Genomic DNA, 12,219 nt, shown 5'->3' on the forward strand with positions numbered 1-12,219 from the left:
GGAAACACACTACAACTGGGAACGCTACACTTATTAAATATTTTAAGAACTCTCCTGTAATCAGGTGGGCGGCCATTTATACTTCATTTTTCAACAATTATCATCTAAATAAATGCTTACATATCATCCATCACCTAAGGGTTTATGATTATGAGTGGTATATATTTAGAAATTAAAATAAAAAGTTCAATTAGCGGCAAGATTCAATGGAGGGAAAGATAGTAAAGCCAAAACCATCTCAAGGGTATTTAATGAAAAATAATTTATTACTATGTCTTTTAAAGAAAAAAAAAACACAGCTAGCCATTGAACTAGTCATGGTGTATAGTAGTACTAATAATTGAAGTCTGATAATTATAGACGATTTGGATATATAAGGTGGTCGATGTCATGAAGATTAAATTAAGTGGATTCAGTAAGAAAATAGACATCAATGAAAAGTAAGAAGCCGTGGCCTCAACGAAGCCAATACATTTATTCATACATGCCCATTATTCAAAAGCCTGCCATCAAATTTAATTTCTGCATAGTCATCAAAACTTCCTTATCTATATTTCTCTATATTAAAGTTTACTAAGTGACTTGCACAACTAACTTATTATAATTGAAGAAAAAATGTATGAGTTGTGCTTCATCAAAAGCTTAATCGCGTTACTCAAATATAAAATTGATAAATGTGGCTGAGGTTACAGAAAAAATAAAAATATTTAATGATCAAAATTAGAGTTTTAGCATACTAGTCATGACTCAGAACACAAATGGGACAAAATGAAGGATAATTTGGTCCGATGTTTACATAGGCATATGTATATATACTGCTCCCTCCATTCTCCATTAATTTGACATTAGTTAACTTGTCACGAGTTTTAAGAAATGTAGTGTAATGTAGATCATAATTTTATAAAAAAATTTGAGTTAAATAAGTTAGTGAAATGTGAGGTCCATTACTAAAAGTAGTCTAAAATAAAAGTGTCAATTAATTGGGACAAACAAAAAAAACATTGATATCAATTCATTGAGGACGGAGGAAGTATACAACTTAGCCAGAAATAAAATTATTTGCACAACTATTGGGAACATACTTAACTAAATTATTTGCACAACTATTGGGAACATACTTAACTCATGATTTTGATGCTATTTTATCTATAGAAGAAAACAAAGCAACACCATTTTGTCAGGACATAGTCTAGAATGACAAGAGAAGAAAACTTACAATTACTCGAAACTCAACTCAAGTGTACTTACCAAAACAGATGAGCAAGAAGGAGCCGTAAAACTCAGGATGGGTAGCGCCGTTACCTAACTTGAACAGTTGAGAAGGCGCTATCCCTCCTGAGCTTTTCAGATCCTTCGTTACTATACATAGTGATTGTTTATTTGGATGTAAAAAATAGACGGAAAATGGTAGTGTATGTATATATAGGGGGTGGGGGGCGTCATCGACGAGAAAAGGGGGACAAGTAAAATGCGAAATGGGATATGAAGTAGTGTACGGTCATATGAAGGAATCATGTGTTCACGTTTGAGGATTTGTTTATTCGCATAAGCTAAGGTAGTTGGTTTGCCGACTGTAGCATTGTCTATGCTTTTTCATTTACATATTACTACTTTAAATAACTTTTTTTTGTCAATATTGGTAAATTCCAACCATTTATCACGCTAGCTGGACATTTCCAAGACAAAACTACCTAATTTTATATGCATATATTTATAAATGTCTATTATATATGCTGCCTTCTGTACGTGTTCCACATGTCATACTAGATGTAATAAGTGGCTAATACAAATCCGGCCCAACTTCACAAATCAAAATTGGCCTAATAAGTTGAATTAGGGCAGATCCAGAATGAGAAGATATAGGTCAAAAAGAAATTATGAAAAGTTAGTTACAATATTTTTTTTATAATAATACAATTAATACCTAAAGTTTATATTTAGCCTTTACAAACTTCTGCCATGAACTGCTGGGATATAATCAAAAACGGTTTTGCCGTCACACGATTCAATGAGATAGTCAGATAACTATCGTAGCACCGGAGCATCTCTGTTCTCCCCTAATTCCTTCTCTCTTCAATTTTTGCCGGACAAAAGTTACTCACAATACTGTCTCAACTCTCATCCCTTAACCATCTGACGCTAAGCCCAAGCTAGCTCGACAACAGCGTATCCTCCCTCAACCATCAACCCTATAGTTTATCTATTAATTTAAAAATACCTAGAATCAGGTACTCCCAATTTTTGGGGATGAAACCCGATTTTGATGCGGGTTTGAATTTCAGGTATTTTTTTGGGGGGGATTCCTAAACTATTTATTGATTGATTGTTAGGGGAATATGACATGAGGTCTGAGGAAAATAATAAAAATTTCCTATCGCCATTGCGGCAATATCCGAACAGAACTTGGACACCAAAGATTGATTTATATATAACCATTTATACTTCACCGGACATCAATCTTGGTGTCAGATAAAATCCCAAAACAGTAAAACTGTAGCAAGTTACTAAACCCCCATGTTGGAGACAAAAAAGGAAATTCAACAATTGCAAGAACTAAAATCAATTCAGAAAAGCAATCTCCAGCTTCACCATAAAGATTCCTTCTTGTGACCATATCAAAATTTTCTGGTGCAATTCGACTACATAGTTTATCATAAACTCAACACGGACCTGCTCGTGCAGGTCCGTGTGATATAAATACACGATCAACGCAATAAATAATGGGGAAGAAAGACCCTACTTTCACCAGATTATTGGAACAAAGAACAAATTTCTACACTAAACACGAATCAAATGCTCCGGTTGTCTCCTCGCATCTGTGGTGATTACCCAACTAGATTGCTCGTGCCTCTGCCTGTGTATTGCTGTGGTCTTTCTGATACAACAAACTGAAAAGGTGCATTGCATCTGCTTTCTAAGTCACGTTGTCAATGTTGTTTCCGTTGTTTAAATCTTGGAAGAAGGACTTTGCTGCTTCATACGTAGACCAGCAGATTGCAGCAGCCGGAGCATGGAAGAGCATTCTCGGCATCCATCCTCTCATAAGACCTCTGTATCCATCTTTCTTGATTATTGTTCGAAAAACATCCCCGATTGAACCACTTACAAATCTATCACATCCGCAGACACCCTGCATATGAACCCCAATCAATAAGTAAGGTGGTGTCAAGATGTAGCTCAAATAGTCACAGCACAACTAATTAACTTCTACACCTCAGTTCTTACAAAGGTTAAAGGTTTTTTAGGTTTTAACGAGAAAGATACTAAAAAACAAACAAAGATACCAACATTATCTAGAGAAGAACACAACAGATTAGGCGCACATCCCTGTAACTATAAGCTTGATTGTTCTTACTCCACAAACCTCTTCTAAACATCAAAATATGCCACAACTAGACATGATTTGACCTACCCCATCCACCCATTAATCCTTGGCTGTGATCACAAATAGCAGAATGTGAACTAGAGATCATTGCTAAATACTCTCTCCGGTCACATATTTCCTTATTTGGACGGTCCCCAACTAATGTCTCATTTCACTTTTACTATTTGTGGTAGTGGTCTACTAACTTATTCTCATTCAACATTTTATTCTAAAACTAATACACAAAAATAAGACTCACATTCGACCAACTTTTTCTATGTGGGAAATTTAATGTGGACTGGAAGGAGTAACAACAATAGAGTTCATTGACAATTAGACACAAGAAAATTATTGTCTTTTAACTTGTACATGGGCAAATTAGGGCAAAGATAGCTCATTTACAAATACTCCCCTCCTCTTCTCACAAGAAGATGCATTTTTTCCTTTTTAGTCCTTTCCATAAGAATATGGACTATCTAATTTTGGAAACTCAAGACCCATCCTCCAAAATCAATACTTGAATTACTTTTCATTTCTATATTGCACTTTTACTTTACCAATTGTGCATTAAAACCTAGTACCTGGCATTGCAATTGAGTCTTGACGACATCAAGGGGAGTAGTGAAGGCTGCAGCCAATGCCCCAGCTGCCGCCCCAGCAGTGGCATGAACAACCAACGTCTCCTCACGGAGAGTCTCGGGCGAATTCGAGACCTCGGTCAAGCCCCTCTTGGCAGCCTCATAGGCCGCGAAATGCAGGGCCGTGAAAGGCGCATTCATTAGCACCGTAGTCCTATAAGAAGCATAAAACGCCCCAATCCCATCCTGCCTCACCACTCTGGAGACGCAATCCACCACCCCCTTGTACGGACTGCTCCCCAATTGCAGCCTCTGCTTCACCATATCCATCGGCGTCAGCACAGCGTCGCTGGCCACGGTGGCGCAGACACCGGACGCCGCGTGCGCCGCGTGGCTGTCCGGATTGCCGCGGGAGAAGCGCCTCTTGCAGACCTCGTAGACGGAGAAGTAGGCGGCGTGTGCGGGGCCCGCGCCGAGGGCCATGGCGCCGATGCCGCGGTAGAGGCCTCTGGCGCCGTCGGATTTGAGAATGGACTGCACGGCTTGGCTGACGGTGGCGGACTTGATGGGGCAGGAGCCGAGGGCTTGCATTTGGGTCTTGATGGTGTCGACGGGGAACATGGCCATGTGCTCCACCATGCCGGCGACGGAGCCGGCGATCATGAACTGCCAGAAATGGAGGCCATCGTGCTCCACGGCGGCGACTCCAGGGCTGTAATCGGGGAGAAGCTCGGTGGCCATGGGAGACCGAATTGGGATTCAACAATTGTTTAATTGGTGAAAGGTGTGAACCGCATCGCAGAGAGTGACGGAGAGAGGTCTACCAAAACGGAAAGTTTAAAACTAGGGTTCTGCTCCAATAAATTGGGGCCAGGCTTCCACTGATGCACGACTTTTAAAATTTACTCCCTCCGTCTTGAAACAAAACTTTTGGACACGGAGATTAAGAATTTATATTAAATAAATAAGAGAGATGAAAAAAAGTAGGAAAGATAAGAGAGAGTAAAGTAAATGATGGAATAAAAAAAGAGTGATTAGATGTTTTGTCTTTTCTTCAAAAAGGAAATGACTCAACTTTGTTGGGACGGACTAAAAAGGAATACGACTCAACTTTTATGGTACGGAGGGAGTACTATTTTTTACATGTACTCTTCATGAGTCATATTGTAATGAGTGGATAAGATTAAATTTTACGAATCTCAATAAATAGTAGACAAAATATCAATAAAAGGATAATATCGTCATTATATTACACTAGTACAAGAAAATATCAACACATATTTATTGATATTTTTACATGGTTTTATTGAGATTTTTTATGTATTTGTTGATAAAAATCTGGTTATTAACATTTACGAAAACTAAAATAAAAAATATTAAATTTCATCATTCGAACGTCGTCGGAACATATGCAATTGAGATCTCGTTGGAATCGTTATAAAATTATCTTTAATTTGATATATTTTTTGCGAAAAATAAATTTAAATCGAGAAAGTTACGTAAATTTAAAGTTTTAAGATGATTTTAATGAGAGGGAATTGACATTAATACCCTCTAATTTTATTTATTAATTTTCTTAATTAAAAATATAATCCATATGACATTATTTCAACCACTAGATCTTCTAATCTAATGGCTAAGATTTAGTCTTAGTTTGTGATTGCTAATTAGTTAGCAATTGATCACTCCCCTACTACTCATATCCCACTCAAATAACCCACTTTTATTTATATTTTTTCAAATAAGATTATTCATTACTTAAAAATAAATATCTTTGTCTCTATTTTAATTATTCACCTTTACTTTATTTTTTTCAATTAATGCATACTTCCTCTGTCCCAAAGAGTATGAACTATTTTCTTTTTCGTCTGTCCCTAAACAGTACAAACTCTCTAATTTTAAAAAGTTAAAACAACATACTACATCTACGTATCATTTTGTTTATAAATTATATCATTATAATAATGCGAACTCCACTCTCCACTAACATTATATCCACTACATTTCTTTCTCTTTTACTTTTTTCCTTATTTATTAAAACTCTGTGCAAAATCCAAAATTATATTATTTGAAAACAGAGACAATAGTGAAATAAATTTATATAAAATCTTGTGCCGCTTAATTAAGGGGTGGTCTTCCTTAGAGCATCTCCAACGGCGGACGTCGCGGTAGGACGTCGCGAAGTCCGACTGGACGTCCGCCGCTGTGAACGAAATGGTAGGACACGCCCGTCCCATTTGCCCGTCGGATGGGCTCGGACATCCGCCCGACGTCCGACCGGACATCCGCCACTGTGGCGTGGGTCGGACGTCCGATTAAATTTGATTTTTTTTTAAAAAAAAACTCTATTAATACGGCTCGTTGAACTTCATTTCATTCACACCACTTGTGTTGACAAGTTTCTCTCTCTAAACTCTATTTTCAAGTATATCTAGAATGGCTAGTAGTCGTGCGGGTGGTAGTGGCGGGGGCGCTACTGATAGTGATAATGATAGTGATAATGAATTGGATCTCGCTGTGGAAGGGGCGATTGATTGATTGCTACGGCAGAGGCAGCAGCGGCGGCAGCAGGCGGCGGTACCTCGGCCGATCCATCACCGACGTCATGTACCCCGGGACCACATTGCTGCACATCTTTAGTTGTATCAGGACTACTTCGCTCCGCAGCCGCGTTTTGGGGATGCCTTATTCCGACGACGTTCTAGGATGCATCGTCCGCTATTTATGCATATCGTGGGTGCTTTAGAGAGAAGATACGAGTATTTCAGGATCAGGGAGGATGCGGCTGGCAAACCCGGACACACGCCTTTACAGAAGTGCACTGCCGCAATCAGGCAACTGGCGTACGGAGGTCCGGCCGACATGTTCGACGAGTACCTCCACATTGGTGAGTCGTCAGCCGTCGAGTCTCTGCAGAATTTTTGCGCAGGCGTTAGAGAGATATTCGGGGATCGCTATCTTCGGAGTCCGAGCCCCACAGACTGCTAGCAGCTGATAAATATGCACGGGTCGGTGCACGGGTTCCCTGGGATGTTGGGCAGCATTGATTGTATGCATTGGGAGTGGAAGAACTGCCCCGCCGCCTGGAAAGGGATCCACACTTCCGGCTTCAAAGCCAAGCATCCACGATGATCCTTGAAGCTGTAGCTGACTACCGACTGTGGATATGGCATGCTTATTTTGGAGTCACCAGGTCGAACAACGACCTCAACGTCCTCCAGTCATCGCCCCTGTTCAACGACCAGTGCAATGGTGTTGGTCCCCATCAGTTTCGTCGCCAACGGCAACCAGCACAATATGGGATACTATTTGGCGGATGGGATATACCCAAACTAGTCCGTCTTTGTGAAGACGATCAAGCATGTGATCGGACCAAAGAAGTCCTACTTTGCAAGCCGTCAGGAGGCAGCGCGCAAGGATGTTGAGCGGGCATTTGGTGTGCTCCAGAGTCGATGGGCGATGGTGAAGGGTCCTTCACGGATGTGGTATATTCCCAACATCGGCGACATCATGTACGCATATATCATTTTGCACAACATGATTGTCGAAAGTGAAGGTGACGAACTGACTCAATGGACCAACGAAGATGATACGGGTGTCGGTCCAAGCCACGGCGTGGCCAGCGCGAATATAAACATGGGGGTACCTCGTGGAGAGGTTGAGCGGTTGCGCGCATTTGCCGACATGCGGCAAAGAGATGCCCATATTCGACTTCAGGAGGATATAATCGAAGAGGTTTGGACGCGGAGGGGTGGACGTTGATGTGGTTGCTTTTTTTTATTGACTATGTAATTTTTTTTTTCGAATAATGTATGTTTTTTTTAATGAAATATTCGCATTTCCCCGTTCGTATTCGTGTCGAAATTTTAATTACGTAAATTTTAATTCCGTAAATTGAATAATTGTGAATTTTAATTTTATTGCGGGAAGTCCTAGTGGATGTCTTAGTGGGAAGTCCTAGTGCAGGGGAAGTCCTAGTGATGTGGCAGTGGAATGGGAAGTCCTAGTAATGACGTGGCAGGAAGTTTTGTTGGGAAGTTCTAGTGGAATGGGCGCCACCGAAGATGCTCCTAGACGGAAGGAGTTCATTATAATGAATTGCACTATTTAGTTTGTTTATTCATTTAGCTTCATAGATAAATTTAATCACGTTTTATTCTCATTTTTATCTCTTCTCCCGTTGTTCTTTAATCCACTCATTTTTTTAAAATGTGTCTCAAAATAAAAGTTATCTTAAACAATATCTCGTAATAAAAATTTTCCTCCATAAAAGAAATCTAAATTTTAGATATTTTTTTAGTCTTAGTTTTAGAATCACATAAGATCTTCAAACTTTCATGGTTTTCGCAACCCGTTTAACCCGCCAACCATATTGGGCGAACCCGTTTAGCCCGTTTTGTATATGGGTTGCAAAATTACATCCCTAACTCGCTAAATTTTTTGGACTGACCTACGAGTTTTGGGTTAGATTGACATCCCTAATTCATATCCATGTCAACAAATAGTATAAATATTGTCAATAATAAGCATGTCCAGTGTCAATCAATTTAGTTGAAATATTCAAGACATTGAATTGACAATATTACTATACCGTGTTGACATCGCGAGAATTACAAAACTGCAATATATAAAACTAACAAAAATGCCCTTTTTGATTTAGCAATACAAAAGGAATTTTCAAGTGGCATCACTATATACCATTAGATCTTTTAGATATAATGTCTAGGAATCGACAGTAATCCATAAAATGATAATGTTATTTGATTATCATACAAAACATAATAACAATAAATATAAGCCAAATATATAAAATAAAAATAGAAGATACATGAGCCCAATACAAAATAATAACATAAGGCAAATTAAAAGTGCAATAACAAATAAAATTAAAATTACTACTAAATTGTACTCCCACTGTCTCATAATATATGTCACATTTCTTTTTGGTTTGTCATACAAAAGATGTCATATTTCCTTTTTTGAAAAAGTTCTCTCCCATTAATATAAATATATTATTTTCTCTCCCCATCTAACACACAAAATAACATCTTCTAAAATCTCGTGCCACTCTCCAAGTATGTCATCTATTATGGAATAAAGGGAGTATGATTTTTTATTATATAATGGAAGCATTTCTTTTCGGCACAGAGATTAAGAAAAAATTGTGTTAGGTGAGTTAAGTAAAGGGAGAATAAAGTGGAAAATGAAAAAGGTAGAGAGATGAAAAGAGAAAAAAGTTAGAGAGAGTAAAGTAAGTGTGGAAAAATGTGTTGACTTTTACTAAAAAGAGAAATTACTCTATTACTATGGAACGGAAGGAGTAGATTAATTTATCAATTTTATTATACTCCCTCCGTCCCATAAAACTATTTGCATTTTCCATTTTCGTCAGTCCCACAAAAATAAGTGCATTCCATTATTGAAAAGTTATATCAATTTAATAATGTAGGTCCTACTATCCACTAACACTACTTTATCATATCATTCTCCTCATCTCTCTTACTTTATCATACCATTCTCCTCTTATCTCTTACTTTACCAATTTTATCTTAATTCCTGTGCCATATCATCCGTCCATATTTTTATGGGCAGAGGGAATATTATTTAATTTTATTTAAGTTATTGAGAAAATGTTATAGGATTAGTGTGTAAAATATATAGGCATCATTGAAAAGTATAAAAAGTAAGTGAATGGAGAATATTCTCTTAGATTTGAATTTAGTGTAAATGGCTGGAGTGAAATCATACTTTGATGGGACAGACTTAGGGATGTCAATCGGGTCGGCCTGCGGGTTTCGGCCAACCCTACTCGGGTTGCAGGTTAATCGGGTGGGGCTAATCAGGTTGTATTTTTTTTGGTTATAAGAGTTCACCTGTAATCCTAAAAGCTCAATTTTTTTGCTAGCTCGACGGATTGATCGGGTTGCTACCGATAATATTAACATGCGATCAATCTAATATATAATGATGAAAATTAGTTATGTTTATAAAATGTAAAATATTTAATTATGATAAATTCGAGATATATATATGCTTAAACTCAAACATAAATATTATTTATATTTGAGATTCGTGCAAAATGAAACATAAACATATTTTGAGAAATTTTAAAGCATGTTTTAGAAATTTAATTATTTTTTAGTGAATTTGAAGTTTCTAATTTACTTATCTATTATTATATTACTAAAAGTTTAATAAGTATATAATTTGTATATTTAATATAAAATTGAAAGTTATTTTTTTTGTTATCTATAGCATAAAAATAATCAATGAAGTGTCGAATTTGGAGTCAAACAAATAGAGCAATAGAAATTTTTACTGGGTTTTCAGGTAAGTCCATCGAGTTTTCGAGTTCGGCCCTAACGGGTTGCGTGCTAATCAGGTTGTAATTTTATCGGGCTTGAAATTTTCAACCCTAACCCTATAAATTTGACGGGCAGTTACACTAAAATGTGTGAGTTTAGTGTAAATGGTTAGAGATGCTTTTATAACTTCTCCAAGTGATGAGGCAAATAGAGAGGTAAGGAAAAATAATTACTGCCATATTTATCTCTTTTTCACAAAACCTAATTCCTCAATAGAGTTGTCCATCGGACTGGACCCGGTTCATCGGTGATATGAAGTGGGCCTGAGCTAGACTCATTGGTTGCAGAGGGCTCTAATAGGAGCATTTTGTAAACCCAAGCCCAAACTTGCCCCTGCTCATCTGAAGCCCGGCTCAAGCCCAAGATTGGCTAAGACATAGGTCCATCAGAAGCCCACCTTATATAATTAATTTTTTAATGTAATTAAGTAATTAATCACTAATAACAATATAATTCTTGATTTATGCATGTCATTTTTTCGTGTGTCATGCTCATCTTCACTATATCGTTCCAATTTTGTTGAATGTCGCGAATGAATTTAACAACTAATAGTCTAATATTTATAACTACATCTAATGAATGTAACATTCAATCTTTAACTATTTAATTTTTTTTTTCCTTAAATTTTTCATCTAAGAATTAATAAGAATGATTGTAAAGTTTTATTTTTAAGAATATTACACATGTCTTGATATTCAAACCACAATATCTAGTAAATTATTGCCATCATCTATTAACAATAAACGATAGTGGTTTTTCCTTGAATTATGCTCTTTTAAATAAAATAATGAACGTAAAAAGTGATATCAGTAAAAAAATTAACAAATGACGTTAAACATTATTTAAGTTTAAGTGTCATTAAAATGAGACAAAAATACAAAATACTACTACTATTTTATTTTTATTTATAATATTTTTATAATATCTTTGACGTATGAATATATAAGGGAGTGATCAATTGCTAACTAATTAGCCATTCCAAACTAAGACTAAATCTTAACCATTAGATTTAGAAGATCTAGTGGTTGAAATAATGCCACATAGATTACATTTTTAATTAAAAAAATTAAAAAATAAAATTAGAGGGTATTAATGTCAATTCCCTCTCATTAAAATCATCTTAAAACTTTAAATTTACGTAACTCTCTCGATTTAAATTATTTTTTCGCAAAAAATATATCAAATTAAAGATAATTTTACAAGGGTTACAACGAGATCTCAATTACATATGTTCCGACGACATTCGGATGATGAAATTTGATATTTTTATTTTAATTTTTGTAAATGTTGATAGCCATATTTTATCAACAAATACATAAAAAAATCTCAATAAAATCATGTAAAAATCTCAATAAATATGTGTTGATATTTTCTTGTACTAGTGTTGATATTCTTATGTCATATTGTTGATATTTGTAAAACACTATGCTGATATAAAAAAACATTCACGAAAATTATCATATGATAACATAACGACGATATTACCCTTTTTTGATATTTTGTCTACTATTTATTGAGATTCGTAAGATTTAATCTCATTCATTCATTTTAAAATCTAAGGATGGAAATTTGATCTTGATTTTGGATTAGGATGCTATAAGCATTAGAAAATAACCCTGAATATATAAATAATAAAATTTAAACAAAATCCAACTTAGCAAAATTAATAAAAGCCAACCCAACCTAGCTCGCAACAAATACGGGTCTTTAGGCCGGGCCTCGGCTGGTCTAGGATAGCCCAGTCTACTTGACAATTATTCTACAATTGAAAAAGAAGGATATTGAAGAAGTACATTATATCTTTTCTAATTTAAAAATATTATCTTTATCTCTTTTGCATTAAAAAATAACTTTAATAATTACATTTATGTTATTTTTTAATTATCTTTTTCTTCGAATTAAATATTCCCTC

At 36.1% G+C, this 12,219-nt stretch overlaps 1 protein-coding gene and 1 non-coding gene across 2 annotated transcripts; both read right to left on the bottom strand.

Annotated features, from left to right (window-relative positions):
- Window positions 1–2,563: 2,563 nt before the first annotated feature.
- LOC125218207 (uncharacterized) lies at window positions 2,564–4,812 on the bottom strand. The gene is made up of 2 exons (XM_048119833.2): window positions 3,946–4,812; window positions 2,564–3,130 (listed from the first exon to the last, which is right to left on the bottom strand). Exons 1-2 carry the CDS (start codon window positions 4,681–4,683, stop codon window positions 2,915–2,917), a joined length of 954 nt encoding a protein of 317 aa, XP_047975790.1. The 5' UTR covers window positions 4,684–4,812; the 3' UTR covers window positions 2,564–2,914.
- A 5,933-nt stretch (window positions 4,813–10,745) lies between these two features.
- Window positions 10,746–10,853, bottom strand: LOC125185739 (U6 spliceosomal RNA). Its single transcript, XR_007170241.2, has one exon. It is a non-coding gene; the product is annotated as a U6 spliceosomal RNA (small nuclear RNA).
- Between the last annotated feature and the right edge of the window lie 1,366 nt (window positions 10,854–12,219).

Source organism: Salvia hispanica, chromosome 1 (assembly GCF_029641045.1).
Source record: "Salvia hispanica isolate PSC_SH4W2 chromosome 1, Shi_PSC_v1, whole genome shotgun sequence".
NCBI lineage: Eukaryota > Viridiplantae > Streptophyta > Magnoliopsida > Lamiales > Lamiaceae > Salvia > Salvia hispanica.

What these genes read in the sequence shown, in the direction of transcription:
- LOC125218207 (XM_048119833.2), bottom strand. Translation starts at nt 4,683, where the DNA reads ATGGCCACCGAGCTTCTCCCCGATTACAGCCCTGGAGTCGCCGCCGTG. An exon ending in AGACTCAATTGCAATGCCAG is followed by an intron (nt 3,131 to 3,945) that starts GTACTAGGTTTT and finishes GTTCATATGCAG; the next exon opens with GGTGTCTGCGGATGTGATAG.